Genomic DNA, 17,450 nt, shown 5'->3' with positions numbered 1-17,450 from the left:
TTTGTGCCTTCTCTGCATTTCTTGAATTACTGACTAAACAATTTTGCATTAACCAGACATTGCTTGAGTCACAAACCTTGGGTCAGGGCTGATACAACTGGTTTTTTCCATCTCAGATTTTGTCCCCAGTGGAGTTTTATCCAGAGAAAACTAAATTCTAAAGTCTAGCTGACAAAATTTACCTACATTTCACTTTTTTTTTTTTTTAAATGAAAGATAACCCCCTTAAGAAGAGAGAAAGATATATAACAATATAAAGAGCATATGGCTGTTGTTCAGTCGATAGATGAATCATATATTCTATTTGGATTAGAGTTCTTAAAGCCTTCGAAGAAACAGGCAGGAGTTTAGATACTACTTGTTCTTAACATTCAGAAAACAGGAGTGAAAGAGTCTAGTAAATTTATACCTAAAATCTTGTTTAACAAATATGGAAGAGACTTGAAAAGTACTCCGAGAAGTGACAGAACCTCTTTGCTATACAGATCAACTCAGTAATTGTCTTCGAATGGGAAGTTCTGCATGACTAAACAATGAAAAGACAAATATGGGTAAATTGTTGGTAATTTACAGCTCCCTTCGCAGATTTAAGATTGTCCACTGATGCATGTTCAGAAGACTGTTTTGAATATATAACTCGCCTGCTGTAGCTTTTGGAAATCTGGTTACCTAGCTAGACGATTATGAAGCTGACATTTACTGTATGTGCAATTATGGAATATACAGTGTCACTGCTTTCAAATGTCACCTCTTTGCCACAGTTCTTATCTTGCAGAAAATGTCCTTGCCTCCCTTAAGAGAAGCGGTCTTATTCAACTAGTACCAATGAACACTGGCAAGATATTTACAAAAGCAATTAGCTCTTCTGAGTGCCTAATTTGACATCTTCAAAGGGTCTCACTTTAGGAATTAAGTTGTCAGACCTGTGGAGAATAAGTCCCATTATAAGGTCCACCTTGTCTCAAGGTGGCACCTAAAATTTTTACTCTTAAAAAGCTTTGGCTCTCTTTCTTGTCTATATTATCTTCACATATCATTCTTTATGATAAGACACAGAATGGAGGATAAGAGTGACGTCTTACTCATGGGAGTTGATAAGGGAAATCTCACAAGAGTTTATAAGACGAGTAATAAAATAGACACACTCCTTTTCTAAATACAACTAGTGTTAAGGTTGACAGTCTGTGTTTGGCTTATACTAAGGGCAGTTAACAATTTTTTTTTTCTGTCTATACCAATATTTTCACAGTACTAATATGTATTTACTATTAATTGGAAGTACCCTTTTCCATTCTTAACAGAGCTTGCCTTCATTTTGCAGCATTTGGCATTTAAAATTAAATAAATAATTAAATCAACAAGTGGTTTATACCTCTCTTTATGTCAGTTTTTATTATGAAGGTTGATTTTATTAACTCTGTTGGAAAGGCTCTGAAAAAAAAATAATCACAATTTGTCATTTTTCATCCAAAGCTCTTCTTCCTGGCTGTCATCCCTTCCTACTTGAATACTTTCTCCACTCGAACATTAAATTATGAGAGAGGAAGATCACTAGAAAAAGATCCTAAAAACTTCACATCAAAATTAATCTTATTCCTAGATATTTTGGAATGTGAATTCTTCAGGGCAATCTTTGCAAGAGACTGTATGTGTATGCAACTATGGCAATGCAGAAATAGTTCTAAACAAACAAGGGAGCAAATTCCCTTTCTTTGTCTGGATATTTTTTTCCACACATGCAAAATTGACTCTTATGGTCACAGTTTCTTTGAACTCTGCTGTCTGCTCTAGGAAAAAAACCCCTTATTATAAACAGTGCAGATGGTTTAAGGGGAATTATTTCTGTTAGAATAGGCAGCAATTTTACTTGACCTATGAAGTCAACACTGAAGTGAAGCTTTGGTCTAAAGGGGAACAACTGAGAACTACGTTTTGTTTTTTTTAATGGAAATCCTATTAAATGTTTTCATTTCATAACAGTGCCTACAGATATTTCAAGTCTTCTGCCAAGGAAACTTGTCTATTGAGTAAAACTTCACAAGGCCTTACAAAAATTTTCTCCACCAGAGGTACAAAATCTGATGATTTTAGATCATATACAGAAAGAAGAATAGGTCGACATGCATAGTGCCTTTGAAACGGTATCTACCATGAAGAACTGATAGTGCTGAAGAATGCATCTTTACTACCAACGTGTACTGGGTAAAAAGTTATTTTTACAGGTTTCATTGTTTCTCCAGTACCCTAATATTCACTACATGCAGTTGTGGAAAAGACAGCAACATACACGGACTTGAGGAATAAAATAAGGAAAAATTACGTTGAAATGTCAATCATAGTTTGCTGTCATATACAGTAATGATGAAATAAAATAGTGACCTCTAAGAGGTTGCACTGTCGGTTTCAAGGATTAAGATGAGCCTGATCTCATTGTCAGCTGTGATTGTCAAAAATAAGGTAGCAGAGACACTAATGTGAACCTCAGATGACAGTTCTATTACGAATAAGAGATGAAAAAACCCCAATGAACATTCAAAAAGGGTTTTCTTCTGCTTAATTGGGGCCAGAATGACATTGCTTGACAAGGATTTTATTTAACAGGGATGTTTAAAATGCTACAAGACTAAATGTGACATGAAAATTATTCTATTGTTTATAGATTTACTGAACAAACCACTATAGTAATTACGACTATCTCTTACCACGGAAGTTTTATTTGTATATAGAAACAAGACCTTATTGTTACCTTTGGAAGGTTACCCAATTACTGATTGCAACAGAAAGATATCTTTCAATTTTTGCAGTCACAAAAAGCAATCTGTATTTTTAAACTTCCATTTTATTATAGCTTTTCCTTACTCACAGTTTTCTGAATACAATCTACTTGTAGATTTGTATATATACATGCAATCAAAGGTGCATCTTGAATTCGTATTCATGCATTTCAGATAACATTACCTTGGCTAATGTTACTGCAAATAAATGCGTAGCCATAGCAGCAGAGAACTTGATGCAGGCTGGAAAGCCTGACTGCAAACTTAGTGAATAATGCAGCTTTCTGTGCTGCAGTGGGCTCCGTGCTGCCTTGTATACACTGCTATGTGTATTTGAACTTAACTAGCTTGACATAAATGTGCAAGCTGCAAATATGCCTTGACTGTTGTTGTAAATAATTGATAAACTCGGATCAGCCATAGCTATTAGCTGCTTGAAATGATCTTCTAATGTGCAAAATCCCGATCACTGAAAATTAAGTGTTTTCTCCTGCTCCCTAAATAAACTAAAAAAGCTCCCCTGTTAGATGCTATTGAACCAAAACCTTGCCAAAGTACAACACTAACACTATACTAATACTCTAGTTGTATCATAAAGTGCTCTAAATGGGAATTACAGCAAAAGCATATACCACAGTATTTACTGCAGTTTATAGCTTTTTGCAGTTAAAACAAACTGTAACATTAACAGGTAGCTTTGAACATATATGTAATTCAGTTGTTAATTAAAAATTACAAAGTACCATGAACAGAAACAAAAGAAATAAATATATCAATCATATCTATGTCAACAAAAATCTAGTCAAAATTATTTGTATTCTTAAGGTGTTAGAACATTTCCAAGATCTAACAATTCCAAAAGTATATTATTTCTATCAGTTATGCAGCAGGGTTTTTCCTCAGCAAGAAATTATCTGACTTGATGGGCCTTGTCACAAGCAGAAAAAATACAGTTGGTAATTCCGATCACAGAAATAGAGTAGATTTAAACTTGACAAAAACCACATACCATATCAGAAAGAGGCGATCTGTTCAATAAAAGAAGAGTGCGGTAGGACTGAAAATAAAATAACATACCCAAGAGGCTACCCTGGGATGCAGTGTGAGAACCAGTACTCCTTTTTAGTCAGAAATATCTGCTGAACACTACCTGCTCTTTCTGGGGAGCTCAACAGATCATGAAGAGAAAAATGGCCAACCAATGGCTAGCATTCCCCTACATTTACTATTCCTCCTTTTTTTTTCTTAGGCAGTCCATTTAGTTAAAGAAAACAATTTCAGTTCTCAGTTCTAGAGCTAAGTAGCATTGGCTTGCTCCTCTGTATTGCTTTGTTTTGTAGGGCTTTGCTCAGCCTCACAACCAAAGCGATAGTTTGGTACCTTGAGGAGTATTGTACTGAGGATGACAATGGCAATGGTTTGAGAGAGTTCCTTCCTGCTTTCATTTATATTACAGCTATGGAGAAAGTGTATATTCTGGCTGCATTTCTCTCCTTTGCCCTCCCCTGTAAGACATGGAGCCACTACTCTCTAGTTCCCATCTATGCTTGGGTGTGATGTGTATTCCACTTTTTCTGAGAAATATCTTTAATCATAAAGACTAAAACAGTTTTTATTCATTTGCTTGCTTTTGTTTTGTTTTGAAACAGAAGAGATTAGCTAGAAGTTGATGGCATCTGCGCAACAGATCACTACACTCTGAATGATTCAGAGGACAGACATTTTAATTCATGGCTTGTAATTCTTTTTGACTGCATGATGAGTCAAAGAAGTTCATCCTAGGTATGAATCTGCAGTGTGTATTAATAAAGTATATCTACTATAAGTGAATCGGTTAGTCTCAGCAGAATAAGCAGAAACCAAACCAGTTACCAGTTAACCCAAACAGCCAAAACCCATACAGAAGCAAACAGGGAAAGTGCTTGAATTGCTGCTTGAGAATTTCTATTGGTCTCCACACATTTTAAGCTTAGAGTAAGTGGCTTAAGTGGCTTTTTTGCCATGATACAAAATTTAGTATCCATTTGAAATTTTAGGTTGGGAAAAACAGCAAATCAATAAAAGACCAAGCCAATACTTCTGTCTAATGACATAACCCAATTTTTCTGAAGTGGGCTAAAATCACAGACTTCTTGCTTATAGAGTTGCATATGTAATAAAAAATTATATACAGTATTAATCACTTATTATACATATATACATAGAAAGGTTATTGCATATGTCTCTGTATTAGATATAAAGTGCAAGAAAAAATGATAGAGGATAATACTGAAAAAACCCTGACATTATACATTGTTGAACTCAGAAACAGAAAATTAAAAAAACATTATCATTATAATTCTTGCTTTGACTGGCCACATCATTAACTTCAGTGAGGTTATTATGATCTAAAAATAAACTTTGATACTCAGGGTCTAGTATTCATTCTAGATAGTATGCTACCCACATAATTTCTGATTTCTCAATAACAAAATAAATTATTAAAAGCAAATTCTCAACTTACCTACATAGACTTTGAATAGCACAAAAAAAAAAAAAATTCACCTCAAAGCTGAACTTGGAGCAACTGATGACCATATATATTTCAATCAAATAGCCAAAAAGGTTTTGACAACTTACCATAATCTACACTAAGTTTAATGCTCTGTTTGGCTCAAGATAGGAAGACGTAACATATAGATATTGTGACAAGTGTCAACAAATCAAAAACATACTAATGAATTCCTTAAAAACAGCTCAGAGCTGCATTATCCTCTTCCTGAGCTAACAAGACAGGTGAAAGAAAAGCTGAATTCATTTTAAAATGTCTTAGAATCAGATTGTGTCCAAATGCTCTATGGAAAACCAACTTTGGTAAAAACAACAAAAAATTCAAGAGTTTACTTTTACTCTTCTCTCCAAATCAAAATGTCTGAACTTCAAACTTTAGTACCAAATTATACCCATCTGAGGTCCAAATCAATCCCTGGGTTAGATTACAATTTTGCAGAATTAAAATCCTGGGGGTTTATTTGGTTTGGTTTGGGTTTGTTTTTAACCTGAATCATAAAACATGGCCCTAATGTTTGTCCAAACGCAGTTAGTTTAAAAACTGGAAACTATACTGGCTATCCAGAAATAGATAGATAGATAGATAGATAGATAGATAGATAGATAGATAGATAGAATGGGTTGAAAAGAAGCAACATTCAACCTTATTATTCTTACAAGCAAAACCACTTATAGGATGAATTCAGACGTTCTCTGTAGTCATTATTCAAATATCAATATGTTATGTGCTAGACAAGCACCTGTCAAATATACTTGATTCTTCTTTGAGCCAATTCTTATATGTAAATTAATTCTCCTTAAACTGTCCTTCTAGCTCTATTTTCTTTAATTTTGTGTTTAATAATGCCAAATTCTGTATGTTCTTTTTTTTTACTACAGACACTTAAGACATAAACACTTAAACATGAGTTATAATTAATATTGTCAATTTGATGGCATCTGCTTTATAAAATCTGCAGTGCATTTAAATATCAAAGGAAAATACATTCTGCTTAAAAAACTAAGAAAGGAAATTTTTTTTCTTTAATTTTCAATAAAAAACTTTTCTTTAATGGAGGTACTACATATATAAACTTTTTCCTGAAACCACTAGTTATGAGACACTGAAAACAGCCATGCTGGACTCCTCAAGCTTAATTAAAACACAGGTAATATAACAATATTCTGTAGATTGTCTAACAAAGCTAACAAGCACCCACACCCTCACTAACTTTTCACATATGAGCAAGTCCTACTGATTACAGTGAGATAGTTCAGGAGTTTAAGAATAAACATATGCATAAGACTCATGCTCAAAAATTGCAGTACTATTTTGCTATGAAGTAACTGATTAATTTACCATTACTTTGCTGATACAACATAACTTTTGAACTATACTGGTAAATGATAGCTTAAACCATTCCAGTTATAGTATCAAGAAAACCAAGACAAAGGAAAATGGACTGAATGCAAAAAGTTCTCTGGTTCAGTATCATAAACGCTTAGTAACATTTAAAATGTTCCACAATCTCTGCTTTTTGTTATAGTTCCATAATCCATTAAAAAATCCTTCCATAAATGTTTTTAAGGATTAGAAAAGTGCTATATTTAAAAACATAACCAAATTTTAAATAAATAAAAACCCCATAAAAGATAGAAGAGCTTTGCAAAGTAAACAGTAAGTACAGTTTCAGGATGTAATATTCAGGTGATTCTTAAAAAGCAGGTTCCAATACGGTTTCAGTATTCCACTAATGTAGAAAACTGAAAAAATCCCAGCAGTCATTTGAAAGCACAGATCAACCACATAAGCTAAGCAAGAGCATGCAATTCATGAATATGATTCATTACCATGGTTACAAGCTTTCAGTACAGGCCGCTGCGTGGTTGGACTGATATTTTGTGGTATGTCTGCAAAACCAAGGAAACAATGGAAATAAAACACATCTTTGAAAGATACTAGAGTATCGTAACAACATTACTAAGCAGAATTATCTAGAAGTTAGATATTTCTTGGAGAAATAATTTGATTCACTTATGGGGCAAGATGAGTTTTACTTTCCCCATTCAACTATAAACCCTAAAAAGTTAAAGTACATGTGCCTGTATCGAAGAGTCTTGTCATAATAATCAGGCTATGCTAAATTCAATATATTAATCTCCAAAGTGCTACTGACGTCAGCAGAACAGCCTGAACATCCCTGAAAGTTGTCATTGCAAGAGAGAATTAAACCCGATAGCATTTAAGTTCTAGAACACTGGACCCATCACACTTTTAACTTTCTCTGGAAAACAAAATGCAAAATAGAGTATTCACCTTTAGACCTTGGTATCCTTTTCCTTCGGTCTCGAAAAGCTGCACCTGATTGCAAGGCCTCCAACAGGCTATCCATCACTCCAGTCTCATCACCTTCTGTAAAGGAGAGAGAAGGAAGCCTCGAGGTTACCATTACAATATCAAAGCATAAATAATATTAACAATAAACAACAACAATAAAACATATAATTGGCATTATTAAAACTATTTATTTCAAACTTAAGACCAAGGTTTTAACATTCACAAATTGCTCTCTTGCAAGTAATCACAACAGATTTGGTCTGTTGTTCCATACATTGAACTAGGCCAAATTTTATTCCATTCATTCCACATGCCACTTTCTGTATAGTGAGAGTCAAGCATAGTTTTAAGTAAAATGTCATTTCACCCATATTTTCATTTCAGTACCCTTTTGCAACTGCAAATAATCAGTTTCATGTCAGCTTTCAAAAACTGTCCCTTAAATGATCCGCTGTATTAGACAAGAGATCATTTCAGTTATTGTTATAAAAAGCTGAAATTGTTTCTCAGCAGGAAGCTGAATTAACAGTATTGGACTAGATAGGATACAGAGTGATATCCATAGGTAGTTTTAATCAAAAGACATTTTCCCTTCATATTTAATAACCTCTGGCCAATATTAAATAATTGATGTAGTTCAGGAAAATTCTGCTCATCATATTACACATGTATGTATAATATCTCCTGAAAGAATTATGAATGTTTCTGTGAGATTATAATTAAATGCAAGCATTAAATGCCCTACTTTTATTTCCTCAAATAAACACATCAGAAAATATTAGATTTTTGAACCTTGTTAACCCCTTGTGTCTATGCCTGGGAGGACAAAGAACACAACTCCAGGGATTTACTATATGATGAAAAATCACCACAGACAAATAAAGAATTACATGACAGAAATCTCATTATGCCTCACTGGGCAAAACTCCCTAGGCCAACACACACCTTGGATACAGTCAGACACATCACATGATTTGGCAGTAATTGCTAACAGTGAACATTCAAATCAGGATCTAAACTAGCTGATGGGTATAATGAGATGCCAGGCCACTAATTTAAGGAATTCTGAAAGTGCTGGACTACAAGTAAGGAAGCAAGACAACCTTCTAGACCTGAATATTTTGTGAAAATTATTATGGGAAATGTTGCTTTCCAACCTATTTCTATTTCTTTTCCTCCTTTAAATAAATTACACCTTTCAATAAGCTTTAAAGAATTCTAGCATCTTTCTAAGGTAAGTGGTTTCAAGGGCAACAAAAATAATTCAGACAAAAAAAGCTCAAAGTTGCAGAGAGGAAGGTCTGACAAAGTACTGTCAAATCAGCATGGGCTGAATCATGAGTATGACGCTCCAGAAAAAAACATTTTTACTGTCATTATTCTACTGCTAAGTCAAGAGTTGAATCTAATTTAGCTTCTGAGAACCCTAAGCCTGGATATCATTTAAAGCAGAAGAGGAAAGCATAATAAAAAGGAGCACAAGATTTGGGGAACTGAGATACACAAATCATTATTTAAAAAAGAAAAAAAATTATTGTCTCAAAATTTGAGCTGTCCTCTCCACAAATTAAAGAAAAATGTCATTCAAATATAATTTAAAGTCACATAGCAGTAATCTCCTTATAAAATAGTAACAGTTCATATATTCAAAAATTCTACAGAAATACACATATAAACATATGTAAAGCTCACAACAGATGTTCTCTAACATTGACTCAAATTTAAATTAGACTTTCATAAACATTTTTGACATTTTCTCTATTATACAAGCAACAACTATATTATTTACAGAAGGACCAAAATTGTTTATTTTAAAATCTACATTAAAAATTGCATTTAGTTAGCACTTCTGTTCCTTTTGCTTGCATTTTTACCTATTCTTTAATTTCTGCTAATTCCATATGTATATTTGTGGTTAGAAAGTGATTTTGTTTTAATTTTTGGAATTTCCTAAAAATATCCTCTAAGGATCATCCTCTTCCTTCCTTGTATTATTTGATTTGCTGCTCTCCCAAGATGCCAGTCCTTAAAAACCAAAACTGTAGTCTGAGAACACCCTTAGAATCATAGAATCATTTGGGTTGGAAAAGACCTTCAAGATCATCAAGTCCAACCATTAACCTAACACTGCCAAGTCCACCACTAAACCATGTCTCTAAGCACTACATCTACACATCTTTTAAATACCTCCAGAGATGGTGACTCCACCACTTCCCTGGGCATCCTCTTCCAATGGTTGACAACCATTGAAGAAACTTTTCCTACTATCCAATCTAAACCTCCCCCAGCACAACTTGAAGCCATTTCCTCTTGTCCCATTGCTTGTTACTTGAGAGAAGAACAACACCCACCTCTCTGCAACCTCCTTTCAGGTAGTTGTAGAGGGCAATGAGGTCTCCCCTCAGCCTTCTTTTCTCCAGGCTAAACAATCCCAGTTCCTGCAGCTGCTCCTCATAAGACTTGTGCTCCAGAGCCTTCACTAGCTTTGTTACCCTTGTTTGGACACACTCTAGCACCTCAATGTCTTTTTTGTAAGTGAGGGGCCCAAAACCAAACACTGTATTTGAGGTGTGGCCTCACCAGTGCTGTGTAAAGGGGTAAGATCACTTCCCTAGTCCTGTTGGCCACACTATTTCTGATACAAGCCAGGATACCATTGGCCTTCTTGGCCACCTGGGCACACTGCTGGCTCATGTTCAGCTGGCTGTTGACCAACACCCCCAGATCTTTTTCTGCTGGGTAGCTTTCCAGCCATTTTTCCCCAAGCCTGTAGCACTGCAGGGGGTTGTTGTGACCCAAGTGCAAGACCTGGCACTGAGCCTTGCTGAATCTCACACAATTGGCCTTGGCCCATCGCTCCAGCCTGTCCAGGTGCTTCTGTAGAGCCTTCCTACCTCCTGCCCAACTTGGTGTTGTCTGCAAACTTGCTGAGGGTGCACTCGATCCCCTCATCCAGACAATTGATAAAGATATTACAACATTGTTACAGTGATTGTATAAGAGTCACAAATATTGTTCAATATTAACACTTCTTATGGGACCTTTAAATTGGCTTTCACAAGCTGCTGCAGACTGCTGTCACCAGTCCCAACTGGGTTCCTAATTAGTCAAGTGTATCAATCTTTTGACATCCTAGAACTAGTAATTCCAGTTGGCTTGCAGATAGCTACATACCCCACAATAATTCCTTTGAGAAATATACCCTTTTATGATCTAAACGATCTCTTTTCCTTCAATCGTAGAATAGATTTAAATACTTTTTAATATTATACCTAACTAAAACTCATACAACTGTCTTTTAAATACCATGTAAAGCAGAAGTAAACTTGCCAAAATAGCTGGTAAGATTTGCCATTGACATTTCAGTGCCAAGTCAGATATAAACTACCTAATTTCATAATTACATCTTTAAAAATATTAAGAATATTAGAGAGCCTTCTCCTTTAGTGTGCTGAGTATCATAAGCTTTACAGTACAACTTTAATATGTCTTAGGATGACAGCAACAGATACTGCAGTTAGTAATGACTCCTGCATTTTATGTATTTATTAAAGAACAAATGATCTATACCATAATTCCAGAAGCAGTAGTCCACTGACATGATAGAATCACAAATATCTTCAGCAATATAGTTTTAAAATAAGAGTGGTGCAACAAGATTATTTTGGATGAAAAATGTTTCATTTTTACAGTTCCTCTGCATCTGTCCAATATAAACTAAAGCATCACACTCAACACTAGGACTCCAGAAGTTCAGGTTACCAGGAGAAAAACATATAATAGTATATCTATTTCCTCTTTCAAGGAACCAAAGCTTTATTCAGCTACTCCATTTGAAAAATTCTGCTTCTTTTTAATGAAGGAAATAATGAGCTTCAGAAAAAAACAAACCAAGAATTCTTTAGTATGTTTTCTGTTGATGTTGCCTACTCAGTCTGTACACTTAAGAGATTTATCTACAGGGACTTCAGCTGTCATTTTTCCACTGGGATCTATTTATAGCATTGCAATTACATATAGCATTTTGTTACAGCGTAAGTAATGCAAAGGATCAGCTCCTAAAGCCAACCTCTGAATGCTAAGCCTCACCTGAAATTGTAACTGCACAATTTGGACAAATGTATACATTAAAAACAGACCTTAATATTTCATAGCTGTAACAGAAGGCAAAGGGTGCAAAAACTCGAGGACTACTCATCAAGTTATCTGAATTAGTAAAGACTTTAATTATCTTTATATCATCTTTGAAGTAACTCCATGGCACCACTCAAGTTTTTATATAATTTAAAAACAAACTTGGAGTGCTGAAGCTATTGGATTTGTTTTTCTTGTTTGAAGAATTAAGTCCTGATCTCACAATTCAGTAATTACCAGAATTAATTCTTTTTTATTCTTGTTTGACTAGAATACAAACTGCTTTTTTTCTCTTCAGCTCAGGATATAATTCAGGTTGGATATACTGTACCCAGGTTTTGATCAAGTGAAATTTAATCCCTTCACAGACTTCTGCCAAGTTTAGCTACATCATGTCTTGTGCCTTATTGTACAAGAATTTCTGAGGCAAGTGAATACCAGGCTTGGGACAATGACAGTAGAGATTTTTCCAGACTATTTACACAAGGTGAAGAAGGAGAAAAAGAAAGATACAACTTTTAACTATATTAATGTTGTATCTTTACTTTCAAGACATAATAAAAAGTCCTGTATTTTTGTTTGTACAATGATTAATTTTGACCACTACAGCCTACAAAACAATGGTCAGCTGACTAAAGGTCTCCACCTGAGTAAAAATTGAAGGACAACATCATAAGAGGAAATCTTTAGCAATGGCATAATGTTGAGTGACTTAAGCTCCAGGGAGCGAAACAGCAGATCACAGTAAGAAGCCATCAGTGAAGAAACAAGTGCCCATGTTTTGGAAGTGGTTCCATCTTTTCAGTCTGAGTCTCAGGCAGCCAGGTTCTGTGAAGTATTCACAGTGCTGACACATAAAAACCTCTAGACCTCTCAGCCTTATATATGAACAGGTCAGGAGATTTTTTGAAGGCTCTTATATTGTCAAAATAAAAATGTAAAGCAAACTTAATGTCCAGAGAAAGAACAGTTTCAAAATGTTTAACAATGTGACTGCCGAAACTCAGACTCTTCACTCCAATGAATTCAGATACAATCTCACAAAGAAATTTTGGGTGGATGTTAAGTGCATCTTTGTCCAGAAAATGCACAGCATATACAGACTTCAACTTGAATGTGCTCTAAGGCTTTGAAGTTTTTTTGGTAAAAGCCATAGCGCCAATCAGATAATCTTAATTGACAGGTGAGTGAAGGAATACATGGCTATCAGTTCGATTTCAATAACGGTTCACAGACTAGAGCTGTGACTTGTAACAGAACACAGTTCCTGATCAAGTCTTGCAAGAACCTTGTAACATTACTGAGAAGGAAATTTCCATTGTAGAGAGCAGAAATAGCTGTCAAGTGTGCCTTGGATGGACTGACTGAAAGGACAGTTCCTTTTTAGATTTAAAACGTGTTAAATGCAACTTTGGCCAGAAATATCACTATTCACTTGTCTTTCCTCAGTGGTGACTTCAGGCAAAAGACACATACCAGCCCTTTCCAAAAGCGAAACACACGCATATACCTCACAGGAATCACATAAACAGTCTAGTCCAGAACCAGAAGAGTTACATTTCTTACTGATGCCCAACACAAAGTAGTAAGCCTTTGCTAGGGCTTCAGAGCCCTTGGCAAGAGTAGTACTATAAAAAGGTATGATTTCCCCTAATGGCTGATGCACCTATTCCAAAAATCTTCTAGCTGAGTGTCCTGGTCGACCAGGATGGAGTTAATTTTCATTGGAGAATTTCATACCATGTGATGTCATGCCCAGGGATTTAGGTGGGCTGGCGCTCTCTCTCTCTCTCTCTCTCTCTCTTTCTCTCTCTCTCGCGGGGGCTTGCACGTCGGGACGTGTTGTTGCTGCGGGGGGGCGGTCGTTGCGCTCAGTAAGCCACTGCTGCATTTTACTCTTCTTCTTTTTGGACTCACTATTGTTACTGTTGTTCTCTTGCTATATTTAGTAAATTCTTTCTTTTTATTCAACTGATGAATTCTCTCCTTTTTTGTCCCTCTCCTATTTTAACAGAGGGGGAGGTGAACGGCCAGCCATGTGGCGTCTGGCTGCCGGCTGAGTTCAAACCTCCACACTGAGGAGACTGGGTTTCATGCTATCTTGTTTGCTCTTGCTGAAATAGTTCCATTGCTGAGTTGTCATAAAGTGCTTTTATGGTACAGAAATAGATTTTGACTCTGAGCATATCAATGAAAGTGCGCCGCAAGAGCTCAAAACAAGTGAAATGCAAACTAAGCATCCATGCTTCATGAACTCAGAAAGACAGCTGTCCTTTTCAAATCAGTTGTAATTAAGGTTGGTAACTACACCAACTTAACTTCCGTAAGATAACTCATACCATAAAAAACAAAAGGTAAACTGTGGTTTTAGAGATGATTCTGTATCACAGAGATACAAAAATACTTCAGTGATGTAAGGTACCTCATTCTGCATCTCAGCTGGATCACAACTTCCCATTTAAGTATGGAACTGATAGTGAAATCATCTTAATATTGAACTTTGTAATAAAAATGTATACATTTCTGATGTTCATCTTCTGTCTATAAATGCCATTCTTTCTGTGACAACAGAAGAAAGCCACTGTAAACAGACTTTATGCAGAGATTATCCAGGAACATTTATATTGATTCCAGATCTGGTAAAGAGTTTGCCAGAGCAAGCTTTTCTGAGAGAGAACCCCAAAAAGGTTTCCTGAGGTAAATTGGACTTATAGAAGAATAAACAGAATCCCAAGCCTCTGAAGTGATGTACCCTAGGACTTGATACTGGGGCCAATATTTGCAATATCTTCCTTTGTGCCTGGATGATGGGACAGAGAGCACCCTGAGTAAATTTGCATATGGCGCAAAATTCAGAGTAATGGTTGATACATGAGATGGTTGTACTGCCATTTGGAAGGACCCTGACAAGTTGAAGAAATGAGCAGACAGGACTTCTGATGAAATTCAATAAAAAGACCTGCATGTGGTGAGCATAACCCCATAAACCAGCACAGGTGGGGGCCAACTGCCTGGAAAGCAGCTTTCAAAAAAAAATAACCGGGGATTCTGGTGGACAACATACTGACCATGAGTCAGTGTCGTGTACTGTGCTATGGCAAACACAACCAAAGAAGAGTATTGACAACAGGTCAAGAGAGCTCATCTTTCCCCTGTACTCAGCACTGGTGAGGCACATCTGCAGTGCTGGGTTCAGTCCAGGCTCGCTGGTACAAGGGAGACACAAACATACCCAAGTCAGTCAAGGGCCACAATGATGATCAAGGGACTGGAGCATCTCTCATATGAGAACATGCTGAGATTGCTGGGACTGTTCCACCTAGAGAAGAGAAGACTCAGGGGGATCTTCTCAATCAAATACCTGATGGGGGACTGGGTGAGGTGTAAAGATGACTGAGCCAGACTCATCTCAGAGGTACCCAGAAACAGGATAGGAGGCAATGAGCACAAATTCAATTACAGGAAATTGCATCCAAAGATAAATATTTTTTTTTCCCTGTTGAGAGTGGTCAAACACTAGAACAGGTTGTTTATCGACAACAGGAACTCTAAACATGGCTACAATAAAAAAAGAGGTTACCTTTCCACTAAGTTCACAGAAACAGTAACTAGCATTCTGAAAATGAAATGATTTATCCGTGTACACACCTACTCTCTCACCAACTCAGCAATACAGGATATTCTAGTAATGCATTACATATAGCATTACCTGATAATATTTTTTAAAAGCCAGTTTAAAGACAAAATTTTCTTATAGCCCTTTTTATATTCAGTAGGTATACTCTGCTTTTTTAGTGGAAAAATAAAACTACTAAATTAAGCAGAATGCTAAGCTTTAGTTGCTTATACTTACTCATAACTAAAACAGACCAACCTTATGTACTCTTACCTAAGATTAAGATTTGATAGGACAGCTAATAGTGAGAACTGTTAGCTACATATGAAGTCAGTCAATAAGTTTTACTGTTAATGAATGATTTTTCTTCTTTCTTTACACATCACAGCTCTAATTCCAATGACACTGACAAGATTGCAACCAGTCTGTTTATCAGACTAGCCAAAAACTAGTGTTTTCACTAGGGTTGTTTCACAGAGGGGGGGAAAAAAAAATCTATTATTGAGACATATCAATTACAATTTAATTTAGAAAGCAGTTAGAACCACTCCAGTAGTATTCTTAACTGAACATAGTTTCTTATAAGAATATATGTAGCTGAACACAATATATGTGAACACCTTGCCTCTTCGTTACTGTGTGCCCCTGAAGGAGTTCACTGAGCACAGGGAAAGACATTACTATTTCCATTCAAATTTATAAACAAGCAATAAATCATAAAATATACACAATGATTACTCATACTGACAGTTGTGCTACAGAGATGAGGGGTTGAAGGAAATTTAAAAGTTATATAATTTCTCACTCATGCAGTGATAAAGTTCTGACTGGATTACATGTCTGAACTTAGTCAAAGGAAAGCTTCCGGACAGATTTGGGTGGACAAGACCCTTTTGTTTGGGTGGCTATAAATGCACAAGGATACCCAGGAGGATCAGATCAAAGGTCCACTTAGCCCTGAATCCCTCATGCACTAGTAGCCAATGGCAAACATCTATAAAAAGGACAGGATAAATATGTCATGACATTTCAAAAATGGTTTCTTGGTCTCCAGCAGTTTGTGATTCAAAGACTTTGTATTTGCATTTAACAGCTTTCAATGGATAGAAGCTGCCAGAAAAATCAAGTAACTTCTGTCAGCAAGCTTCAGAGCAAGAATATTTTGGTATGCAGTAACAAGACTGTACTTCTGTACAACCACTGAGGTATTGCTGAATGAAGATAAGCGTCACAGTGAACAGCATAGAAATAGAAGCAGCAGCAAACTCAGTTTGAAGAAAGAGTCAGAGACATGACCTTCTTTTCTGCTAGCTTTCCAACAATGACAGAGGAGGTTCTTGGCTCTTTTACAACCCTGGAGTAAGGAAAGTAAAAATAAAGCATACCCTCCAATGCTTTGGTAAAGATATTTATTCCTCCTCTCCTCTGCAACTTGAGAGAAGAAACTTTCGAAGATTCAGAAAAAACAGAAAGAATAAAAGCATTTACACATAGCAGGAGTGAGAGTTTAAAGAAGACTCTGATGTCTACCTCCTTATGGAGGAGATGTGAGGTAGGATTTGGAGTAAGAAATGCTTACACAAACCCGAACCTACTATCTGCATAAATGCTAGAGCTCTTAATCCCAAAGATGGCTTCAAAGATTGTAATTTTTTTTGATGGTAATGCCATTTTAAGCTTGCACCATTCTTTTCACATTTGTTTAGAAATTTTACTGCTACAAACATAAATGACAAGTCTTATGAGGGTATTTATCTACAGACATTACTTTAATGACCCTTAATCTTTTCAAAAGTTCTGTTTGTTTTGACTATTTCTCTCTCTCCCAAATACAGCTGCTATTTATTTTTTCAAGGCCTTTGTGTAAATCTCAGTTTCACAAATGCCTTTCAGCTACTATCTCCAAAGCTTCCACTTCTAAGTAAAATTTTCAGAAAGAAAAATAATTGTTTCTTCTAAACATCTTGTTCTTTTGGAGCTACTACTTAGTACAAACAAATAGCAGCTGCTGCATTCTGAGCCCATGGGTTGCCAAGTGCATGAACTACACCTCCATGCT

General features: G+C 35.9%; 1 protein-coding gene across 2 annotated transcripts in view; it reads right to left on the bottom strand.

The window, feature by feature from the left end:
- The window catches only part of DIAPH3 (diaphanous related formin 3), a 256,020-nt gene that overhangs the window by 55,294 nt on the left and 183,276 nt on the right, over positions 1 to 17,450 (bottom strand). For both annotated transcript variants that reach the window (XM_074815569.1, XM_074815570.1), the window contains 2 exons: positions 7,621 to 7,716; positions 7,155 to 7,214 (listed from right to left, as the gene is read on the bottom strand). In XM_074815569.1, coding sequence (XP_074671670.1) covers positions 7,155 to 7,214; positions 7,621 to 7,716 — 156 coding nt within the window. The remainder of the gene's footprint in view (positions 1 to 7,154; positions 7,215 to 7,620; positions 7,717 to 17,450) is intronic.

Source organism: Strix aluco, chromosome 2, assembly GCF_031877795.1.
Source record: "Strix aluco isolate bStrAlu1 chromosome 2, bStrAlu1.hap1, whole genome shotgun sequence".
Taxonomy (NCBI): Eukaryota; Metazoa; Chordata; class Aves; order Strigiformes; family Strigidae; genus Strix; species Strix aluco.
Note: the sequence above shows the minus strand (reverse complement) of the source record. Positions and strands in the feature narration are given on the sequence as shown.